The following is a 23,869-nucleotide window of genomic DNA, read 5'->3' on the forward strand; positions in this document are numbered from 1 at the left end:
GTTCGCCGCGTCGTACAGAGTTTTTTCTAGCCGAGGATTTTCTTCTTCTTCTCATTCTTCCTATTCTCTAATTTAAATAACGGTCCTAGCACCGTCGTCTTTTGTTTCATCCCCCCAACGGGCATGAGATCGGAACGGTTTCCGTGCCGCTCGGCCGTTACACCCTTATTCCTGCGAACGAAATTATAATTTCTTAACCCCTTCTATGCGGGCCGAAGTTTACTCGGTTTTCAGTAATTTTCTATGATTTTCGGATCGCATGATCGTACATAATAACACCGGGTATTCCACTTCAAAACATTCATCCGAATCGCCTCAACCCACCGTGCTAAATTGTTTTCAACAAATGTTACGTTGCCCTTAAATTAACCTACATATCAGGGTTGATAATTAATATTTCACGATTTCTGCATGAGGTATACGGACTTACTCGCACGATATGTAAGGTACGCAACTTTTCGCGCTCTTCGATCCGATGATTTATCGGATATTAGATTTTTCTTGTAAATTAACACAAAAAGAGAAGGAACAAGAATTTGTTCCAATTGATAATTTGATAAAACTAGAAAAATTATCTCGAAATCGATGATGAAACGGGATCACAGATCCAAGCTTTAGGTTCGCCATCAATGGAAGTTAACTTTGCCATATTTATCGAAGTATCAATCGTTACGAGACTAAACTTTTACGCTGTAAAGACTGTTCTGCGTGTTTTGATTTTGGGGATTCGCATACTTACAATACAGTGAATTTGCCTATGACTCAATGAAATTCACATATTTTCACGTACAAAGCGCGCACGGATTACGCAATGAAAGTTGGATCGTTTCTTTTTTTCATTTGCATCGTCCAGGATATTAATAACGGATGCGCTGATATAATAACCCGCAACGATTGAACGCGCGGTGTAACAGCAAGCGCAAGGGTTTCCGGACCCGCCTATAAATACGTAACACGCGTACTCATATGTATAAATACGTGCCTGCAGCATTCGCGAGGTTCTTTCCAATCTAAACCGTCTGAAAATCCACGAGCTTCCGATTTCGACTTTCGGTCACGTGCCGCGCGGGGTCAAAGGACTCGCAAATCGGGCATCTTACACCGCGCGCAAACTCGCCAACTATTTTTCCGCAAAAGATCCCGCGTGCTCGGAGGCGTCTCCGGTTTCGCCCAGCGACGACCTACCCCAACACTCGAGATACTTTCTTACGTGCTGCTCTCACACACGCGTGCGATACGTCTTTCCCCGCCAACCCGGGTGCATATAATTCTTTGTGCGAGCCTGCAGTCGGCCGCTGGATGTGTGGATCGCGATGGCGATGGTGCACTTCTTTATTTCATTTCACCTCTCTCTCTCTCTCTCTCTGTATTCCTCTTTTTTTTCTTTCCTTTTTTTATCGTTCGTTGACTCTGCCCGCGGCCCAGAGCGTCGCCCGCGTCCGGCACACTGCACTCCTCCGCCTATATACGCGATAAGATTGCAATTCTGCATGCTGTAAGCCGAACTTGATGCCGTCACATACGCGAACCTCGCTGCAGGCCGCAATTTGATGAAATTGGACGCGTTTTCGGAAACAAAAAAAAAAATTTCTTTCAATCCTCGCCGTTACCGCGACGAGCTCCTACCGATTTCGGCATGTTTCTTTATTCCGCGTTTCCTCCCCGCCGCCGTTTGACAGCCGCTCGGCCGATTTTCCTCGCTCTTCGAATATTGTCGAAGCGGGAGTGGATTTCAGCGCTGAAATACTAGTTTCCTCGTTCTAGGCCGATCGGCAGAACCTCGGTGGGCCGGGGCTGCAGGTCGCCATGGTGCGGCAGCCGCAGCCACAGCCTCCGAGCCGGCTAAAAGATCGTTGCCCTTCTAAATATAAGTTTGAAAATCGAAGAGCAAAACTGCCGAGTTTTGCCTCGGTCCTTGCAAAAAGAATGAGAGGAGGGCGGGCGGGGGGGATGGCGGGAGGGAAAGAGGGGCTGATGTGCACCGTATCGCCTCTGGCCTCCCTCGTGAGACGCGCATGGCCGTTGCGGCCCTCCGCGCAGCGCCGCGTCTACGGTCCGCGATTATGCTCCTTACGAGCCTCCCGACGTCCGGGCTGATTTCGCGGGCGATTCGCCGCCTCCTCTTCGACGTAGTCGTAGGTCGGGGCGCCGACAGCGAAGGACGACGGCTGTGCGAGAAGGAGGCGAGAGACCCTGACGACGACGACCACGACGACCGCGAGATAAAAAGAATTCTTTCTTTTTCTCTCTCTCTCTCTCTCTCTCTTGACGAGGAGAGGGCTGGGGGGGAGGAGGTGGAGGGGGGGGAAAAAATAAAGCTGATTCCGAATCTGGGTCACGGAACGTGCGGCAGCGTGCGTAAAAATAAGAGAAAATTGCAGCACTCGATCGGCGGTGGGGGGTATAAAAAGAGAGCTCCTACGGGGGAACCGAGGGAGACAGACATCGTGACGACGGGAGCGAAGGAGAAAGAGAGAGGGAGAAAGAGGAATGATAAAAATAACCAATCGGAGGAGACTGACCGCTGCGATGAAGCCTATATACGCGTGCAGTTCTTTATCCTCGATGCATTCGTTGCACCGCCAGACGTAATTATTTTTACGCCGTCGACGCGTGTCCCCGTTTTTTTCAATTTCTATACGTTCTTATTTGCCCACACTGTTTCGTCTCTTTTTCCTTAATTTAAGATTTTCATTTATTCCCAACCCTTTTTCGCGTAAGCTAATTTTATAGCATTTCATAGAAGCAAAAAAATTAAAAGTCATCTTCATTTCTTTTACTTTCTTCCGATTTTTCTGTTTGTATCTAAAATTCTCGTTTTACCATACGTACGCAATCTTAACGGTTTTTTTTCCCAACCCGACGTAGTTGGAAAAATTTCCTAGCTTAAATTATGCCCAGGTATTGTATACAGCAGACACGGGTAATGGGAGAGGAAATTTTAATCCTACACCTTCTAACCATTTACGCACACGAGTTCAATAAGAGGTTAAACAATTTTCCCGCGCAAATATGTCGTCAGCGTTGCTTCGATTTTCGCGCGCTTCCCCCTCCCCCTCCCCCTCCACTGTTGCGTTCTCATTGTTAGTCGGCAATCGGGTTCGAAACGTGGGTCAGGGATACAGCGCGGTCGAAGAATTGAGAGGGAACGTGCACTGAGGTATCGTAATTGAAACTCTGAACCTCCGTTTCGGTGTTCCCTTCGATTCTATCGAAAACTGTTCTCTGATGCCTCCGCCGAGTTTCGCGGCGGGCGGAAGGGAGGGTTTGAAATTCTTGCAAGAAGAACGACGAGGGCAGACTCCTCGACGCGCGAGCCGAGTTGTATCTCGACGGGCGTCGCGACGCGGGCTCCTTAACCTCCGACAACCTCAACCTTCCATCATCCTGGACCCCCTCCTCTCCTCAAGTTTCCCATCTCTTCTCTCAGCCGTCTACCTTCAGACCTTCGCGCCAGATCCCCCACTCCGTGATCCTCGGCCAATGAGGATCGAGGACGCGGTTGCACAGAGCCCAGGCTCGATACACAAGGCACAAGGCAATTCTCCGGGGCCGAGCATTTTATACAGAAAGACTCTTAACAGAAGTTGCGCACGCAGCCGCCGCAACCTAACTTCTACTATAACACGCGTTTACGCATTCGTCTTTCGACTCAAAAGTTTACGCGCTTAAAAATTCGCCGCTCGGGAATCACGTATAGAAGAGAGACGATCGTACCGCGCGGCAGAAGACGCCGGGCAGTTTTTTATTGTCACGACCGTTTTCACTTTTTTATTCGCATTTCCAACATTTTCATCCTTCGATACGTAAAATTCTCTATTCCGCGGGAGAAAGAATTGACCAAAAAACGCCAACTTTTCGCAATCGAGTTGTATTTTTTTTTTTTTTTTTTTTCATAACGTTCGTTTTAAATTTCTTCGTAACCTTTTGAAAGAGGAAAAAAACATTCAACCGATTATTAAAGAAACATTTAAATAGATAATTAATTGAATAAACATTTTTTTTTTTTTCAATTTTTTCCAAATTTTTCCAAAAATAAACAATTTTCTCTCACCTGATCTTCACAAAAAAATTTTTTTTATCTCGTTTGTATTTCAAAAAAAAAAAAAATTTCAAAACAAAAAAATTCAGACTTTCCATCCACACTTGACTTACCGAACGGCGTGATGACAGATTTCTGTAAGGTACATAATTGTCAAAAATATATTTTCCATTGCGATTAGAGAGAAAATAATAGTTTGCTTTTTTCTTCTCATCTCTGATTGTATTATCACGTATATATGTTACTGTTGAACAATTACAAGATGGTGTTATATCGCTGCTCGTAGAATTTTCTTTATATCATTGTCGTTGTCGTCATCGTCACCATCATCATCATCATCGTCATCATTATCGTCACCATCAAAGTCACGTGATGTAGACATGGCATTACTCACCAGAGTATACGCATATTTGCCTTGACGTATGAACAAATTTTTCCACTTTTTGTTGCATGAAAAAAATTCATTTGTTTTTTCTTTTTCATTTTGTCAACTTCTTCGTCTACCGCATTGCCAATAGTCACTATCACGCGTCTACAGATTTTGTCAGAAGTGTATTTCGAGTAAAACAAAAGAATAAAAATCCGAAACAGAACAAATTGAATAAATAATCGAATACAAAATAAATAAAATAAGATAAAAATAAAAAAAAAAAAGTTAGTCTCTCAAGTGTCGGACAATGGACCCCAACAGTGTGCCATATTTTGTGATTTTTTCAACCTAACGTATAGTATAAATAATATACCTAGATATATTTACATAAATACTGTGATCAATAAACGCTTCGAACTATTTCCGTATATATAAGGTAAGAATTGCTTCACGATAGATGAGCTATAAAAAAAAAAAAATAACAATATTAACAATTTGTATTCCATAACAGAGATTCAACCCTAGCTAACCTCTAATAAATCGCTTGTATCTTATAACAGTGATAAATACGCAACACTTAAATGACTTTTATCGCGTTTTCAATACTTCGATGCAGCTTTTACGAACCAAACAATTAGAAGACTCACAATTTATCTGTCACAATTCGAATTGGTCCTGCGACGCTTGTCACTTGGCAGTTATCTATCGGCCTTACGTCAGTATACCTTTTAGAAACGCTTGTCGTCCCCGAAATCGCGACTTCTCCACGTAGAGACATCCGATTCATAAGTGATATCAGTACGCACGGTGCGAATGACACGGGGTTTACAATTTACAATTTTTCAGATCGTCCCGCACTTCGGGGATCTTATCGTTACATTCGCATGCTTGCGTTTTCATACTCGAATAATTACGTGCGCGGTTTTTGTAAAGATGCGATAATACCGCATGTATGGGTACGTGTAACGTTACAAGAGCCGCTCGTTCGGGATACGCGGATACATGGGTAAAAAGTAAAATTTGTAGTAAGAAAAAAGACGAAAACCTGAGGAGAGCCGGATTGAGACGGGGAAAAAAAAAGTTTGCGCGAAAAAGCGCAAAGCGAGTTAAGAGGCGAGGCCGGTTAAATATAAAAGTACCCCGACCTATCCCAAACTGGCGCAAGAACGCTGCTGCCGAAACGAAGACGCCGCTTAAAACTGCAGCATGCTGCACTTGGTAGACCCCCGTCTCTCTGTTTCTGCATCTATCTTCATCCTCCGCCTCTCTCTTTCTCACTCCGCATGCCTGCTGTCGAAGTAGGTACACGACGTTCTTACCTACCTACTTGTACATACAACCAGCCGTGATCCTCGCAAAGCTTTCTTATAAAAGGGCGCGCCAAAAGCTCTCGGTCGCGAATTTTCCCCGAAATTTTGTCAGTCTTTGAACGTTTTTTTACGCAACAAATCGGTCATCTCTTATCAATTTTCTGGGAACGTCCATTCGTCGTTCCTGCTGATCGGTGTTACGTTACGGAAGTTTCATTTCTCCTTTTTTGAGGTTCAATGACTCACCGATTGTCTTGCCGCGTTTCTCGTAGACCCGGTCCAAAGTTTGCAAAATGCAACGGGATGAAAGGGGTGAGGAGGGAGAGGAAAGGGTGCGCGGATCGCGCGGATGGATGCGCATCGAACAAGCTCGACGCGGAGCGTATAATACGCCTTGTACACCTACGAAGAACGAGAAAACGAGACATGCTGAGGGGAATCGTGGCAACAGCGCAATTGCAGGCTGACATAAAACATATGCAAGATGCAGCGGGCAGCAGCATCCTACCGCAACGTTTCTCTATAGGTGCAGCACTCTTGCCGGTTCGCGAGGTTCTTCGTCGGCGGGATGAATTTTTATTACCGATAATTTATACACTTATAAATACGGTATGCGAGTTTTGGATAGCTTATTATCATTCCGCTGAGGCGTTGTCAAAATTTTCAAATTTCTTTATTTACTTTTGTCTTTAAATTGGTACTGTTGTATGTATGTGAAAGCATTCGCGAATGACGGAAGTAAACCGATCATCGCGTTTAATTCTCGTCCCCTTCGCTCTCTAGCGCTCTGCTTTCTTTCTCGTTCCTAATTATTTATTTGTTTCTATTTACATTTATTTTTTATTCTTGTTTTCGTTCGGTTAGCTCCCAGCGGTTGGTGAACCTGACCTCTACCACTGCACGCCCGCTGCATTCCCTCAGCCCAAGTCACGTTGGATGTCATTAAAATAAATTAAACTTCGCATCGTATACGAGAAGAAGTTCTGCGCGGTCGGCGTAATTTGTTTGCCCGTTATTTTTCATCTCCTATCTTTTCCAATTTCTTTATCGTTAATCCGTATTAACAATTTCACACAGTTATTGCCAACATATTTCGCCACGCAATCTTCATCTTCCAAAAAAAAAAAATGAAACAAAAAACGAAAAACAAAGAAGTACGAGACATCGTTAATTCACGCATTCGTGAACGTTGGGTTTGGTCGAGGTACGTTACGCATTCGATGTTTTCGAATTGTTTTTTCGGGTGAGATTCGAATCGAGGGGAAGGTTTTGCGAAAAAAGGGGGAAAACGTGGATGCGGTGGACCTTCGCATCGTAATTTTTCTTAACCACAATCCGCGTCGTTTATCGTCGCGTAAACGCGTGCACCCTACTAAGTTCAATTTCAATATCAGAACCGTACCGTTTAGCAGTTTCAGTCACGGGCGCTTATTTGCCACGCGGTCGTAGACCCCGACAAGATACGTCCCTCTGTTTCGCATGCCGCGAGTTAACCCGCGCGATTTCAAACTCGCCTGGTTTCTTTTCCCTCATGAATATTCATTCGACGATGGACTGGGACAAGATAAATAAGATTATCGATATTAATGGTAATTGATTTCCTGTTGGATCATTATTACTCGTTACACTTATCGCAAAGAATCTATGAATATTCTCCCTTCTTGGCAAAAAAACAAATCCTCTGCGGTTAATCAAAGTCTATAACGATCACCTACTCGTGAAAATCGGAGTGAATTTTTCAACACGCGTTTTAATATCGGTGCCGGGTAAGTCGGGGTGACGTTGAATTTTTAACAGACTGTACCGCAGGACTGACCACCGACAAACCCGTCCGTATTGTCTAACCTTGTCGAGGCGGGATATACGTAACGCGGGTCGGTGGATCCATGCAGTCGAGTACCTACCTTGCACCTATCCCAGTGTTGTCCGTTATCATACGTTTGATATGATAAATAATACCGTGACGTATGCAAGGTTACTGCCACAGGCGTCTGCTGTCATACCGCGAAGAAACGCAAGGCGGCAGACTGCAGCCATGACGCGAGTCTGTGAGTGTAAGTGCATCGTGAATGCATTTACACATAAATATCCCATTTCCATAGGTAGAAATTTATACCCGAGTGTACAGGCAAAGGTATCCAGAGTCTTGAGCTGCGATTGTAATTGATGCGAGATTGATTTCGACAGGGATACGAACGCGGGAATCAATTTGTTTGCGAGAAGTGAATTTTCGTTTATGTTACAAATTGAACAAATTTTAATTGATAAACGGTGGGAGAGAAATGATTCGAATAAAATCCACATGTTACTAAGCATTTACTCGAGAACCTCGAATTTGAATGAATTATTTTATCCATTGTCAGTGGAACAAGGATCGGAATTGATTGAAAACGAACATTTGCAATCGCTTCAAGATCCCGTCAATTCGCGAATCTTTCGCGAAACAAAAAAATCGTCGAGTCTAGGAGATGTTATTTAACGCATGTTAATGACGTGTACAAAGTATAAATTAATTCCAAATCAGTTTTACTTTTAACTGTACCGATTTTTACTTTGAAAATTAATTGTAGTAAAAAATTCAGCAGGCAAGTCGGGTTAAACGGACGAAGGGAACGACGATCGGCTAGATTCTCGTGAGTCTTGAGATCCCACCCAGACAGAGTCGTGTCAGCATGTATGTACCTACACCGATGCGACACACCTAACAAGTGCACAGCGAGTTGTACTGGGTTAATGACTTTTCCTCCTAGCATTCCGCGCGCGTTTGTATTACGAACCAGTTTACTCGATTAGCTATTTATCGATCTATTCTATTCGCTAGCAATGATTACCTGCTTACTTTTTCATTTATGCAACTATGCGGATCTTACTTTCAGATTAATTTTTTTTTTTTTTTTTGCGTTTCTTTTATTGTTTTGTGCCACTATTCGCGGACATCATCGAAATAACGTCCGATGACCGATGAATGGATATTTATTTCAGACGTGGATTTTTTCATAAATTATTTCTACTTTTTTTTTTGTTTTTTTTGTTTTTTGCCTTATTAGTGAACCGATTTACTTCCAGCCCACTATCGATGAAAACAATTGACGGTCGTTTGAGTGCGAAAGCGAGAGAGTCACGTACCGCGGTGACTCAGAAACGAGTCTGTGGCGAGTCGCGGCAAAACCTTCCGCAACTTCAGAGCGGCGAGGAGCGACGGGACGATCCGAATGCAATTGAAAGCAACTTAATTTCATTTCTTTGCCTCGAGGTGGATTTCTCACCTACATATCGAGGTCGCGGGAGTCGGAGAAAATTCATTGTTTTGCGATTTGGTGAAACTGGAAACGGGGGTGGATAGATTTTTAGAATTTTCGCCTTCCCTCGGCGTTCATTAACGACAATACCGCCTCCTGCAAATGCTCAATCTGCATTATCGGATATTCATTTATGTATAAAGTTTTGCAAAATGATAAACATACCAGACTTGGCAACGTGGCCGACAACTGCAACTGCAACTGCAACTGCAACTGCAGCAGCAGCCAAGGCCTGTCGTACTTTTATTTTTGTCCTCCCTTCGCCTCTCCTCGTCATTTTTTCTCTCTCTCTCTCTCTCTCTCTCTCTCTCTCTCTCTCTCTCACTTTCTTACTTGTTTCTTTCGTTATTTTCTTCGTCCGCCACCGACGCTGACGCCAACGCCACTGCCGTACGTTTTTCTTTATATTATTTTTCTCCTTCGTTCGTTCGCTCGTTCGTTTCTTCTTCATTCTTTTGCATCGCCTTACTTTTTCCTTTTCTTTTCTCATACTCGAGTCGGTTCCGCCGTACGTTGTCTGTGGTCAGTTTCTCTCATGTCCGCACACGTAACATATAACACGTCTCGTTCCCTTCGTGTTCACCCACTCGATCACTGTACTTCGGTAAATCCGATTCCAGTGAAAATTTCATAAATGATTGACAAGACTAGATCTCGTTCTCTTTCCTTGGCCTTAGCTGTAACAACGTGGCCGAGTAATACATATGATGACTTTGATCTGAAAAAATGTATGTATAAAAAAATTACACAAATTCCGCAGACGTAGAGCTTAGTTCTATCTATTACCGAATGAAAACATTAATTTTACTGTCCTTGATTGTTCCTGATAATTATGTTTTTTTCGTTATTCGTAATATTCCTTTATCCGCGCGTATATTGAATCTGTCGCTTATTTATTTATTTTGCATAATATAACCTCGGTTCGTTGATCAATGCAACGAAAGGGGGGGGGGGGGGGGTAGGAGGAAAAACTGATTGCTCGCCGTATGTGCATGCGGCCAAGTTCTAAGCTAGGCAGATCTCTCCTATCTGCGATTTATTTGCAATGACGTCACAGATAAGACGAGCAGCGGCCATGATGCATAAAGAACAAGACCATGGAACAAACTCCGCCCCATTTTTCACACATTTTCTCTAATCGATTCGCCCGTGTTTTCGAATATACTTTTCGAAATTTCTTCTTACTTTATTTTCAAATTTCTACCCACGTCGCAATCTTGTAAAGCGTGTTCGATAATCGTCCCACCGATGAAATCTATAATTCTTTTTGGTGTCTGGCTACTTTTTGTGGTAGTAGAAGAATAAAAAAAAAAAATGCAAAAACGAGATCAAGTCAAGGCGGCTGCTGGTAAAATCTGGTATGACTTCCTGCAACTCGGTGGCTCTGAAGTACCGGGGTTACAGCACGTCAAAGAAAGCTCGGCATTGGTCCAGCCGGTTTATCGGTGCCGTTCGATTGGCTACGGGATGTTGCATCGTGTGTTATTTCAATCGATATCTCCCTAGCGATTTTTTCGCGCATGACGCTATCTCTATTCGTCCGTTTTTAATTTTAGTTTCTCGACACAAGAAATCGTCCCGTTAGTTCGCGACGCCACTCGACGGACGTCGTTGCACTTATACACGATCCTGTGCCAAGCCGCGATCGCGTTTACGAGAAATCGAAAGAAAAGATATTCTTTTTTTACTCGCTGACCGTCTACTCGTATTGTAAAAACTCTGCCGACTTTTTTTCTTTTTTTTTTTTTTTTAATTCCAATTCCGTTTTTTTTTTTTATTTTTTTTCTTTTTTTCTTTCACTTCGAAAATTGAAAAATCTCAGTGCGCCGCGATAGCCGTACCGAAAAATCCTTTCTTACGTTACAATCGCGATAATAATTGCAAAACCGCCTACAGCTGGCTAGCGCCCTCGTCGCACACATGCGAGCGGGTCTTTATCGCAACTTTTCACCAAACGGAGAATTTAAACAGCGCGCACACGTCGTAGAATTGACTGTAACTTGAATAATACCGCTCTTGATTATAATAAACTCTGTCATTCTATTTGCGGATCGAGGACTTTGTTCGCGAGTGCACCGATCCACAATGCTTACGTAACGTAGAGTTACGCCGACGTTTTCCATCTCTGGAACTTGGGATGCATTTTCGTACGCGGATACACGAATGGGGAGTTTTTAAAAAATGTGCCAACTCGGTTGGACAGTTTTGCTCATTCTGCAAAAACATATACACGTATTTTCCTTTGCATGTATTTGATCGATAATTTATCGCCGTAATAAAAGCGAAAAAGATCGAAGATAATTATAAACGGGAAAGATGTTGGTGACGGTTTGTCGGTTTTTCATTTTTTATATTCGACGGTAATTATCGTGGAACGGATTGACATGAACCCTGGTGAAAACACGCGTGGAATTCAAGTTTGATGAGGATGTATAGTTTGAGCGAAAACCATGGCCCACCCCCTCCGCCCCAGGGTGCCTGGCGACCCCCCTCCCCTCCCCAACACCATCCCCACTCCCACCCTCACCCTCACTCCCATTCCCATTCCCATCCCAATCTTCATTCCCATCCCCACTCGGCCCACCCCGGCCACCAAAATCACCCCCACGTTCCTCCGCCGTATCAGCATTCACACCACCATTTGGTGGCGCCCCAGGTAATCATTGTTCATTTTAAAAGAGCGATGCTCAACATTTTTCTTTAAATTTTTCATCCATTTGCGTGTTGCTTTTTGACGAGGAAATAAAATATTCCAAATCATCTCAAACCAGAATTGCAGAATCTTAAGCTCTGGACGTTTATAATTTTCATCGCGATATGAAACGAAAGCAAATGATTTCAAGTTACAAGAGTATTTCATTATTTTAAGAACCTTTATTTTATAACTCGTTGTCACGTGAAGAAAATTGAGCTAATCGCGTAAGAGATTGGTGATGGATATCCGATCAAAGAACGAATTTTACCACATCCTGAATTCTGTTTCAATTTTAACCATCCATTGTCTTATACGAAAAATAACCATCGGTCCTCCGACGATTCGTTTCGAATCCTTAGGAGAAAGGATGAATGTATTTAATCGAAATTGGAAAAAAAAACGACGCAAGATGGTCGGTTCTCCAAACAACCCGAGTGAAAAAACTCGATTTAAACCCTTCCCGCTGCACCTTTCCCAAAGTGTTTGGAACGCCTGTTGCTTACCGGGTATATCAAGTACCTACCTTATATACCTCTGCGTAGGTATACGTGATATATAACCCGGTAGAGAACCGGAAATGCATCTACGGCGAGTCCGAGATATATCGTTGAGTGAATCAACTGCACGGAGTCAAGTCGAACAATTACAAGAAACCCATCCCCCCCCCTCTCTATCTCTCTCTCTCTCTCTCTCTCTCTCTCTCGGTACCTTTGTAATCGGCCGTTCGAAAGTACGCCGTTGCATAAAGCGGGAAGGCGGATGGATAGAGGTACTGCACCTTTGGAAGCATATGCGTTGTACACCGCGATGCGGCGATACATGCGTGGGTGGAAGGAAGGAAGGAAGGAGCTCGGTGTCCGGGGTTGGGAATGGGGCATATGGGCAGCAGGTGAGACCTTTGCTTTTGTGTTCCCCGTGGTGTATCCGAGGCGATGTTCCTCCATACGTAGGTATAATATAAAGTAGCCCCCTCGCTACGGCGTGACGCGGTTACGCCGCTACTAAATATAAAGGGTTATACCTTGCCGTGTATACCATACCGTAACACACGCGGAAGCGGAACGCTAACGATCTTCGTCGCCGGCGACGCTACGGATCGGAAACGCTAGGCCGGGGGTTAAAGGGACCGAATTTTTAGGGCATCACTGCCAAGGGCAACGATATTATGGATCGACGAGCCGAATCAAAGAAAGAACATTCAAGCTGCGAGGAAGAGAGACCCCCGCGATGAGCGAGAGGGACAACCCTTGAAAGGGTTGCCCCGGTCCAGATCAGATGCTGCTTCGAGAAATTTTGATTCAATAAGCCGGGGGGACGAGAACGAATTAACTTTCACAAATTTGGAATAATACACGAAGATGCCGATACCGTTGTAATTTACATTTGCCGAAAACTGTCCTGCATTTCTTGTGACGATTGTTATAGAAAAAGAATGAAAAAAATTCATATCCGTATGCGATAGTTATAATTCAGTCTTGGGAGGAGATCGTTTAACAGCTTCCCGTCCATCGGAACTTGTGGATCACTTTTCAAATCAATGTCTTGGCAAAATCTTATCGTTCATGTTTTCAGAATCTTAAAACCCTGTGGAATATGCAATCTTTCGTGATTCAAAGAGACGAAATTTTAATAATCATTGTTCTTGATGATAATTTTTGGAAAAAGTCGCAGATTTCCTCCAACATTTTCAAATCTCTCCGCTGATTTTATTCCTAGATCTAGATGGCATTGATTTTATTCCTGAAAATTCTATCGAATATATGAGATTATTCTTAGATTATTATAAGTAATTACAGAAGAGTGACCGAGTCCGTGTATTTTACCAATTTGTCAAAGTGAAGTGACGCGAATCCCTTCGGGCAAAAATCGTCGTATTCTCACGACGCGTGATACCGATGGAATCTTCTTTGGAAGCGGTTCTTTCACAATGGTACAACATACCGCAGGTGCGGGTGATGTGAATGTTTCTCGTATCGTGCGCGGGATGATTCAGGGGAACACTTTTGTTCGATTTAAATCCTCGATACGAAGTTTCTTGGAAATTAAAAATGAAATAAAATAGAATAACGAACTGGTCTGAGTGCATTAGCGAGGAACAGACAGACGCTACTGCTTTTTAGGAAATAGCCTGCTCAGTCTGTTGATATATTTTTCCATTATTAAAGACATTAAGCCGCTGCTCGCTGCGCGCGAGGAAGCAAGCAACTCTTTCCATTTTCTTTTTTGTCACGGTGATAAATCAGGCAAAATAAAGAAAGAAGGAGAGGGTGAAAAACGAAAGGAGAAAGATGGTTGAAGATTTTTCCCTCGTACCCTGGGTACGAGAACCGCGAACCGCACGCAATGGCAATTTTCTGTCCTCTCGGAGATAAAAATTTGATTAATTAACAGCCGGCCGGTTGCGGATTCGGGAAAATTGTACGTGATTTTTAAACGACACGTATCAGAAAACATCTGCGGTTGTGTGCCACGCAGCCTATCTCATCGCACCCAACCCTGGCGACCTTCCCGCGTTTATCAATTCTCGGATTTGTGCAGCTTACATTATATTATTTATATCTGTCTACCGCACACCGCGCGTCACACACGTCGTGCATTCTTTTATCTGATAAAGAGCGAGGATAACCATCTCAGTTCCGTACGTAGACATAATTGCACGCGCGGGATGAGCTACGAACTTCTCGAGGTCGTTGACTAATGTTCGAGGGATGATGCAGGTATGAAAGGCAAGGAATGCGCGGCATATTTTTCGTTTTCTTTTTCTTTCGTCAACTTCTCTCGGACCTTTGCCGAATGAAAATGCGCCGATGGAAAAAGACCTGTAAGATGGAAAGAAAAACGGTGGGATTAAAAATTGTCCAATATGCAAGAAGAGGCACTCGAGATAAAAGACAATCGTCCTGGCATAACGAGCGAGTCGCCGTGGGATCGTCATTAAAAATCCGTAACTTAACTTTAGCAGGAGCGTCAAATCGTTTGTCACTACACCCCCTCTCCCACCCTACCCCAAAGACTCGGGTTTTCGCTTCACTTGGCTCCGTCCATAGTTAATCATCGTAAAAGTCTGTTACTAAAAGCGTTGGTACAAGTTGCGGGTATAAAGAAACGAGTGAAAAATTCTCCGCGAACAAATTACAATCTCTCGTAAGAAAATGTGAAAATGGTCAAGTAGACGGGGCTAAAATATACATATCTATACAAGTGCAAAGAACGGCATTATACAGAGGAAGGGAACGGATGAAAGAAAGGGGCGACGAGGGTTTGGGGAAAGAACAGAGGGAGTGAAAGAATTCCAGATCGGCTCTTCGAGTCGGTAGGTAATATGAAGAAAAAAAAAAAAAAAAAAATTATAAGAAAACGGAAAAGAAAGAGTAGAAAATCGTCAAGTAGCGCCGTGCTTCTCTCACGAGGATTAAGGGACAGTGATTCTCAACGTTGATTGGTCGTTTGAAAAACAAAAGTACGTCAATCCAGCCTCGGCATAGCGAGAAACTTGAGAACCAATCCCTCGGAGACAATTTCAATTCCCTTCGCCTCTTCTTCTTCTTCTTCTTCTTCTTCGTCTTGTTCTACTTCTTCTGGGCAAGAAAGTCCCGCGCTGGGGCCATAAGATTCTTAAAACTTCTTAGGAGATTTTTCGATTTTAATTACAGTTTTAACATATTTTAATAAAATCGCCTTCGCACTTGCAACCCCTTTCTTTTAATTCCACTCGTCTCGTCTCGTCTCGTCTCGTCTCTTTTCTCGTCTTACCTCGTCTTTTCTTTTCCTCTCCGTACTTTTCAACCAAGTATCGCGCGGTAGATATTTCCAAAAATTTTTCCTCCGATCGATTACGCCAAATTTCGCGACCTCGTTCCCGATCGTCGCGATCAACGCCTTGTTTACAAAACAATCTCGCACTTCCATCGTCTCGTGATCAGATCCCCTTTTCGAATACTTTCCGACCAGACTGTACGCGGTCCGCGCCCAAAGATCTCAACCCTTTTCCCGAGGAATCCACCCGCGCAACACCTGTTCAGGTTAACTAACCCACTGCCGAATTCCCCTAATCATAGGGTTCTTTATATTCTACCTACTTCTTTTAGACTAGAAGCTCACTCTGGGAAACGATACGCGCGTAATTTACCCGAGAGAATTTATACCCTCTCGTCGAGGTAAAGATCGAGAGAAAAAAGAAACAAATAAAAGAAAAAAAAAAAAATACGAACAAACAGGAACAGGAACACCGACGACGAAAATGAAAATGAAAACACTAATTTCACAGGGAGAAGCACTATTCAATTCCCTCACTTCCCGTCCACCTTTCCCTACCAATAACCATTAACCACGTTACATTATTATACGTAGTACATGTGTATTTCCTCTGTCGCGTACACGTAAATCGCATTTTGAAATTCAACCCTTAACGTTGCACAAACCAGTCGTAGCATGATAATACAATTTTTCATCTCATTCACCCATCCACCAACGATTTTGTTCGATCGCGCGAACGCCATGAATATGTCGAAATATCGCACCATACATGTATCGTATCCCCGCAACCCGAAATCAACGAATCGATTGGCAATTCGTACCTATCTTCTCAATAATATCCAAGACAACCCCGCGAATTGCCAATCGGCGCTACTCGGCGCAGAGCACAGCATACCAACTAACCCTGGCAGTTCTTCTCGCAGTTCATCACGCACAAAGGCGTGATGCAGATGCACGCCAGAGACATGGGTGGCGGCTTGGCCGGTCGTCCGGGTGGCGGAGTCGGCGGAGGTCTGGCAGGGCTGGTTGGCCCAGGAGGGATGATCGGCGGCGGCGAGGTCAAACCGCACCAGTGTCAGCAGTGTCTTAAGTCCTTCTCGAGCAACCACCAGCTCGTACAACACATCAGGGTTCACACCGGGGAAAAACCGTACAAGTGCAGCTACTGCGATCGGAGGTTTAAACAGCTGAGCCACGTCCAGCAGCACACCAGACTTCATACCGGTGAGTCGGAGAATTCAACGAAGATTTCATCTCGTTATTTTCACCCTCGTTTTTACTCTTTCCCTTGATTTCCTTTGATTTAAACAATTTTTCCCAACTTCCCCGTATCCGGTAAACGTATCTCGAGTCAACTCCCGCACTGGGTTCGGTAAGTGGAGTCCTTGTAATTGCTACAATTTTTGTTGCTGCTGTTGTTGTTGTTGTTGTTGTTGTTTCGAGCAGCGGAGACGGGGCTGAATGCAAACTCGAAAACAGGGTCGGCCTCAAGAGCCACGGGTCCGGGTCCGCCCTTGGCCGTTGTACCTCGGGAGAAAGAATTTCATTAAAAGATGAGCGTAGTCATTCGGAAGGTATTATCTGCCCCGTAGCTCGAACCGGCCGATCGCTGGTCAGCGGCAAGCTCGGCTCTGCAGCCCTTAAAGAAAAATCTCATTTGCTCAGATTGAAATTTACTTAAGGGTCAAGTCTAATGGTGGTGGGTGCGTGTGTATGGTGAAAAAGTGAGGGAGAGAGAAATGGAGAGAGAAGACGAGGAAAAAAACAGGTATAATGAAATCAGGCGACGCAGCATGGAATGCGAGCAATTTAATTGCAGGAGTTGATATGAACGAGGAGCGGGAGGGAGGGATTGAGGTATCCGCATCGGGCGAGTAAACAAAAATTGGGAAATCACCGCTCGGGTCTTCGACTTCTTATCCACAACGCGGCCAGCCGCTTCTCCCAGTTTCGGGCTTCGCCGAGTCGCGATAAAAGAAAGGCTCGCATTGATTTTGACCCTCCCTTGTAGCAACCGCGAGAGAGCTAGAGAATACCGAATAACTGCCGTTCAACGCACAACCCCTTACATTAATAATCCAGCCACCACTACTGTTTCCCTCGAACTAGGTGGGCGCATCAGTTTCGTGCTTTATTCACAATCAGACCGTGTACGTACACGTATAGGTATACAGCGTATGGATACAAGTGTCTTTTCCTCTTTGTATGCGGTTGAAAATATTTCTCATTTAAATTATCGATCGCGATTCTTTCACCTCGTGAGAAATTAATACCTGTTCGCGTTACGAATGAAAAAAAAAAGAACTGCCATTGAACTACGACGATCAGCGATGGGATGTTAAAACCTGAAAAACAGCTGTTCGAAATCAAAACGACGCACATGGGGATTGAACCTGCGATAAAGTTGAATACATTCTTCTTCAACTCGATCTATACGGCGGATAAGCCGGTAATATGACGAGCCCCGCAACGTTAGGATGACGTTCCGATAGTAATTGGTAATAATTTGAAACTGCATGCGGGGAAGAGCCAAGTTCCCATCGGCATCATAACGGGTAATTTGTTTAACGAAATTTGCGAAAGCATTAATATACGTATAATATTGGGGAAAATACATGATATTGATAGCCGGTCAATAGCGAGTACTAGACAAATATATATTCGGGTAGTTAACCCCTCTTCGGAAGGGGCGCTGGACCGGGCGACCAATCCCCGAGGCGTTTCTCCCACCACCTAGATCCCGGAAAAAGCCCGCCAATTTTTCGATTACCCGATCGCTCAATAATGCAGCCGAACCACGCACTCCCCTGAAACACGAGCCTCGTACACAGGGCGGGCGTTGGTGAACCTAAATACTCGATGGGGACGCTGCACTATACCCTAAACTCAATGCATGCCACTCGGTATGCGCCGAGGTATTTTGTCAGCGAAAATGTCACCGATGGTTCCTCCGAAAATTTATCGGATACACAGACATTTCTATTTATTCATCCATATTGTTTGTCGTTTTTGCTTTTGAATTTCGCTGGACGATAAATATCCCGACAGATATTCGGACGCGGAATATTTCAGTCGAATGTGTAGAAAAACTTTAACCTTTATTTCTATTTCTTATTATTATTATTTTGCTTCATTTTTTTTCTTTTTTTTTATTTTAACGAATTACAAGCACTGATCCCCTTGATATTATCGGAATTGGAAATTTTTTTTTTTTTTTTTATACCGAATCTATTTCTACGGCGTATGAAAAAATTATTCTAAACTCAATAAATTCGCGTATTGAACCGTGTATGGAAAAGTTGCAAGATGTATTTTGAATTATTCAAAAATCACGGGTTCCCCGGTTTCCGCTTCTAATTTTCATCCTACCTATAACCGGATACTTAAAAAACGTCTCACGTCTCGCGGGCGAAATTGACCGGACAATTTTAAAGCCCACTTAATACTGAGAAAAATTGCCGTTTCACCCGAGCATGAATAAAAATTAACCACCTACTCCTGTTAAATTAGTATATGCAAGCGACTGGAGGACTCGTGGACAAGAAATATATATCCGTATAATATACGGAGAAGTAAAGAATAATTAAAAAATGGCCATTTTTTTTATCTCCCTCTCTCTCTCTCTCGCCCACTCTGAATTGCTTGTTTTACTCGACATTTTTATCACCCCCCCCCCATCCATTGCCCCGCGTCTGCCGGTCCGTCCGTCTCGGCCCGTCTTTAATTCGCTAATTTCAACCGGTTAAGAATTCATACAAGGGAATACCAGACGTCTTGGGGAAAAATCAAAGCAAAATGCTAACAACTCTTGGAGACGGGCGTGTCTTTTTGCGCCTTTTATCACAAATGGCGCGGAATTAAAGATTAAACAAAGTGGCAGCTCGAGGAAACTTATCTTGGCCCCGACGTTCCTCAAACGAAGAATCGGCATATCCGTAACGAAGGAGTTTTAAAAAAAATTTAGGAATGAGAGAACGGGTAGACTTTTGTTGCTGGAACAGAATCTTTTTCTTCTCAGACCGTGCGGCAACCGTGCCCGTGATGATGGCGCGGCGTTCTTTACCGAGACAAAATATTTGTTCCACACACGCGCGCACACGCTCGAAAAAAAGCAAAGAAAAAACGAAAAAATACACAAAGAAAGGATCAAAGGTGAAGTATAGTAGTTGAAAAAAAGTGATTAACCAAAAAACGCCTTATGGCCACCAGGAATTAACCTAGTCATGCTGCATATGCAGGGCGAGTAATATACCGGCGATCGAAAAAGGCCTATTCTAATTTTCTAACCCTTCCGCGGCCTACGTATACGTACACATACGCATCTACAACGCACCTCGAGTACGGTGTTCGTTTTCTCTTTCTTCTTTTTCATTCTACGGGGGTTCATTTGAATAGCGGACCTTCCCTGTGGGGAGATATGACTACAACTTTTGAGGATCGAGGGTTCCGTTCGCGCAGCGTTGCTTACTTTTTCTATTTTGTTTCTAGTTTTTATAATCCTCCCGTGTTCCCCGATCGACACAAGTTGCGGCCTTTGTTTTCAGCTTGGCTCTGACTTTTTTCCATTCTGCCTGTATTATTGTACACTGTCCGCAATAATGCGTCTACACACAGGCGCCCACACACGCATCTGCATTCTTGTATAAGTACGAGAATAAAACTTTCCGCGAATCTAGTCCACAAATCGTAAGCGTCAGTCGGCTAGCTGTCAGATAGTTGCTACGCAAAGTATGTACGTGTGTTCGTAGACCCGCGTGCTTGTGCGTGTGAGCGTTTGTTTGTATCTATTTTTTTCGTTCACGCTCAATTTATCTTATCTATTTCGCGCTGATAACAACGGCCGAGATGCACAAAATGAATTAACAATGCTTGCCGTTGCAGTCTTGAAAATATCTCAAGTTACGAAAATTATCGAGACGGTATCGCGTTGGGAAAATTTACTTTACCACATTTTTCTTCTCATTCAACTCGCATTATTATTGATGCGCGGTGTTATTCATCGCGCGACATCGTCCGACTGCGGTGTAATACCGGTAAAAATATATCTTCGATTAAAGAGGAACGAAGAAGGCAAAAAAAACGAACGAAGGGAAGAGAGAAAATCTGCCCTCGAGGCTCTCGGACGTCCAAGTCTACGCAGCACTGACTTACTTTTCAACCCTTTGCTCGAACTTCCCTTTCCCCCCGAGGAGAGAGAGGGAGGAGAAAAAAAAATCTCACCCCTGCAATATCGCAGGCACTCGCTAACTTTTTTATGAGTTTTAGATACCCCGCTGCTGTTGCTGCTGCTGCTGCACTCTCTGTTTATAAATTGATGTATATTACACTCCGTGTATTTGTTAGAATTTTTTTACTTTCTCCCTCGTGAAACGTGACACAGCGTGCTGCTTTGCGTGAAAAGAAATAATTCGTTATCGCGATTACTCTGCTTTTTTCTCCACCAGCGGTAAATAAGTTGCTCGTTACTTTCGCAGCGCGCGATTCTCGACGCGATGCGCGTGCATCTCACGGGTTAATAAAGATCTGCGAAAAAAAAAAATGTCTAGAAAGACGATCGCACGTTAAACGAGAAAAACGCAGGCATGCTCTCTCCCCGATTTATCTATCGGAGATACGTACAGGATTGAAAACCGGCTGCAAAAGTGGTTCAGGGGTTAAATAATATTGAGCACACTGGCGCACAATAAAATATAGATTTCCATCTATTCGAGAGGACTTTCTACGAACGGCGTGTGTGGGAGTCAAGACGGGCCTCTCTCAAGACGCCATACGGTATACGGGCCGTGTACTTATTCCACGGACGAACGGACGCATCTACGTACACACGCACACACAGACGCAACTCGCATACCCTGAGGTATATTAAACGGGGAGCTTAACCCATCGAATACGCCGAGTTATTTCGTGGTATGCGTGCGGGTATGCGCCGCATGCGATTGCTCGGACACTCCGCGGGTCGACTCGATGCTACTCCATACGGCCGCGATAAAAGAAGAGGAAGAGGAAGAATAAGGAGGGCGGCAAGGGTGAAAAAAGACACCGTTCGCGGTACTATTTTACTCGCCTGTAATTACCACCTTGCTCTCAGGCCTCGAGTATATATATATATAAAGCATCTCGCGCGTTAGAGAACCGTTCGATTTACCTGGCCAATTTTAACCCGAAACTTGTCTGCGGTACCGACAACCTTGGGAGTTGAAACGAATAACATCTGGCTTCTCCGAAGCTGCTATGACCGATTATATTCGCAGCATTTCTGTTTCACATGCCGAGGAAAGAAATCGGTGACGTTAATCTGATTCTAATTCTTTTACATACTTACGGGGGTCTAATTATTCGGCACGAAGAAGAAACGTTGAACCTCTGTTGTTGAGAATGGTGAACAGTGAAGTGCGGTTTGCTTCCGTTGAAGCATAAAAATAGTCCGAGAAAGTTTGAATTTTTTGGCAAGCCGCGAGAAAAGAATTTCATTGAGACAGACATGCCTGTATTTTCCCCGTTCGATGATGCAGACAACTCTTACCGATCCCCTCGCATTCGAGGTCGGCTTAGGGCCGAGTTCGGTCGTGTCGAGTACTCGGCTTAGTTTAGTTAGTGATAGTAGGAAGAGGCAGATACTATACCCTAGATTCCACCGCAAGATCTCATATCGAGGCACGCACAGCACTGTTTTACCGTTACACAAACTCGCTCGGCTGCGGCCATTCTGCAGAGATGATAAAAATACCCCATAACATTAGCCTCGAGGATTAGAACGCCAGAAACTATCGCTCTTGTGTGTTGTATGGACGTATATACATATTATTGCAATGCTCAAAATGTCGCGAATTTCTTATAGAAGCTTGTTTTGTCAAAGCTGCTTAGGTACGTAATGGAAATCAACGCGGGGTGAACTCCTATCAAGCTTCGAGGCTTTCTCTGTTGTTTTTTTTTTCATTCCTCTAGCAGATCGAATCAAGTGACAGCTCGACGACTGAATTAATCGGGATCCACGTTATCGGGGTTTGCCGTAGGAGAAAGTAATCGTGAATGATTGCTCATCGCTTCTTTACGGACATACTCGTGATAGAAGCTTTTGAAGAAAAGATCTTCCTCTGGTTAAAACTGCCGTTGATAATATAATCACCTACGGTGGACGTCGGATAGACAGAAAAGAAATCGATTCGGGAACGTCGAGTTGTTCGCGTTCTGCTGTAGAAGCGGGCAGTAAAGGATTTCAACAATATAAGGGGTAGAAAATGGGGCGGAGAGAGTAACCCGTCCATTTAACATCCCGGCATATCAAAGCATGCACCGGCAAACAAATGACTCGTGAGGAGGTGAAATCATAAAAATATGAGTTGCCGGTACAAGCGCGGAATAACGCCGGTGCCGAGGAACATTCATTCTGAGACATTAATTTTTACCCCTTTTCCTCGACAAGTAGGGCCTCTGCCTAATGACCCGGGGTTGGCGCTCGCCTGGTTTTTCCTTTCCACTCCTCTCCGAGATTTTGCCGCAAAGTGCACGTTAAGTGCGCGGCATTTAAAAGAACGGCGAAGCGAGCCGGGAATCGGTCCTGCAGGCGTCGTCGTCGGGCGAATTGTCTTTGACGCTCGCGAAACAAGCTTCGCAATTATATGAAACGTCGTCGTCTCCTCACAAATTGCCTTTGCTCCTTTTCTTCAAATATTTATAATGTTTGGCTTGGCGCGGTGGGAAACTTTTTCGAAAAAGGATTTTCCGTTTCGTAGCAAAACAACCAGATTACTTCTCTTTCGCTCTCATGTTTTTTTTCTTTTTTTATTTTTTTTCCTATCTTCTCTTTTCAACTTCTGTTGCTGCTCTTCCTTTTTTCTCATCGTCTTTCCCTTCCCTTCTTTGGACAAAAGAGTTACCCGCACAATGGGCAAGACTCTTCAGGAATCGGGAATAAATTACAGTTGACATCAAGAAAAATGATCGCCCTGCGAAGTAGGGCTTGCTAACGATCCGGAAACATTCGAATGTCTGACTACTTTGTCCCAATTTAAAAGTGCTCGCCGCGGTGTGAGAGAGAAAGATAGTCGGCTCCGATTCCAGCTCACTTGTTACAACCTTAAACCTACCTACATCCTCTTGGTGTAACGGAAACCCTATAACTTATACGCGACGGATTCGTGTCGCCAGATTCATGAACGCCGTTGTCGGCTATAAGATACGTACGTTGGGTAGCAAACGGTCGTCGTCATCGTCATCGTCATCGTCATCGCCGTTTCCCTTCAGCAGGAAAAGTTTTAATAACCGAAAGGCTCTCCCGGGAACGAAAGGGGTGATCGATCGATCGATCGATCGGTTAAAAGAAAGTCAACGGAATAAAATAAAAGTAAAAAGTTCATCGCCCTTTTAGGGAAGGGTTAGCACCGGTTAGCCGGTTCT

At 44.0% G+C, this 23,869-nt stretch overlaps 1 protein-coding gene across 5 annotated transcripts in view; it reads left to right on the forward strand.

The window, feature by feature from the left end:
* LOC124307661 (zinc finger protein 853-like) overlaps nucleotides 1–23,869 on the forward strand; it is a 64,278-nt gene that overhangs the window by 7,274 nt on the left and 33,135 nt on the right. For all 5 annotated transcript variants that reach the window (XM_046769590.1, XM_046769593.1, XM_046769594.1 and 2 more), the window contains exon 3: nucleotides 16,384–16,696. In XM_046769590.1, coding sequence (XP_046625546.1) covers nucleotides 16,384–16,696 — 313 coding nt within the window. The remainder of the gene's footprint in view (nucleotides 1–16,383; nucleotides 16,697–23,869) is intronic.

The sequence above is a fragment of the Neodiprion virginianus genome, chromosome 6 (assembly GCF_021901495.1).
Source record: "Neodiprion virginianus isolate iyNeoVirg1 chromosome 6, iyNeoVirg1.1, whole genome shotgun sequence".
NCBI lineage: Eukaryota > Metazoa > Arthropoda > Insecta > Hymenoptera > Diprionidae > Neodiprion > Neodiprion virginianus.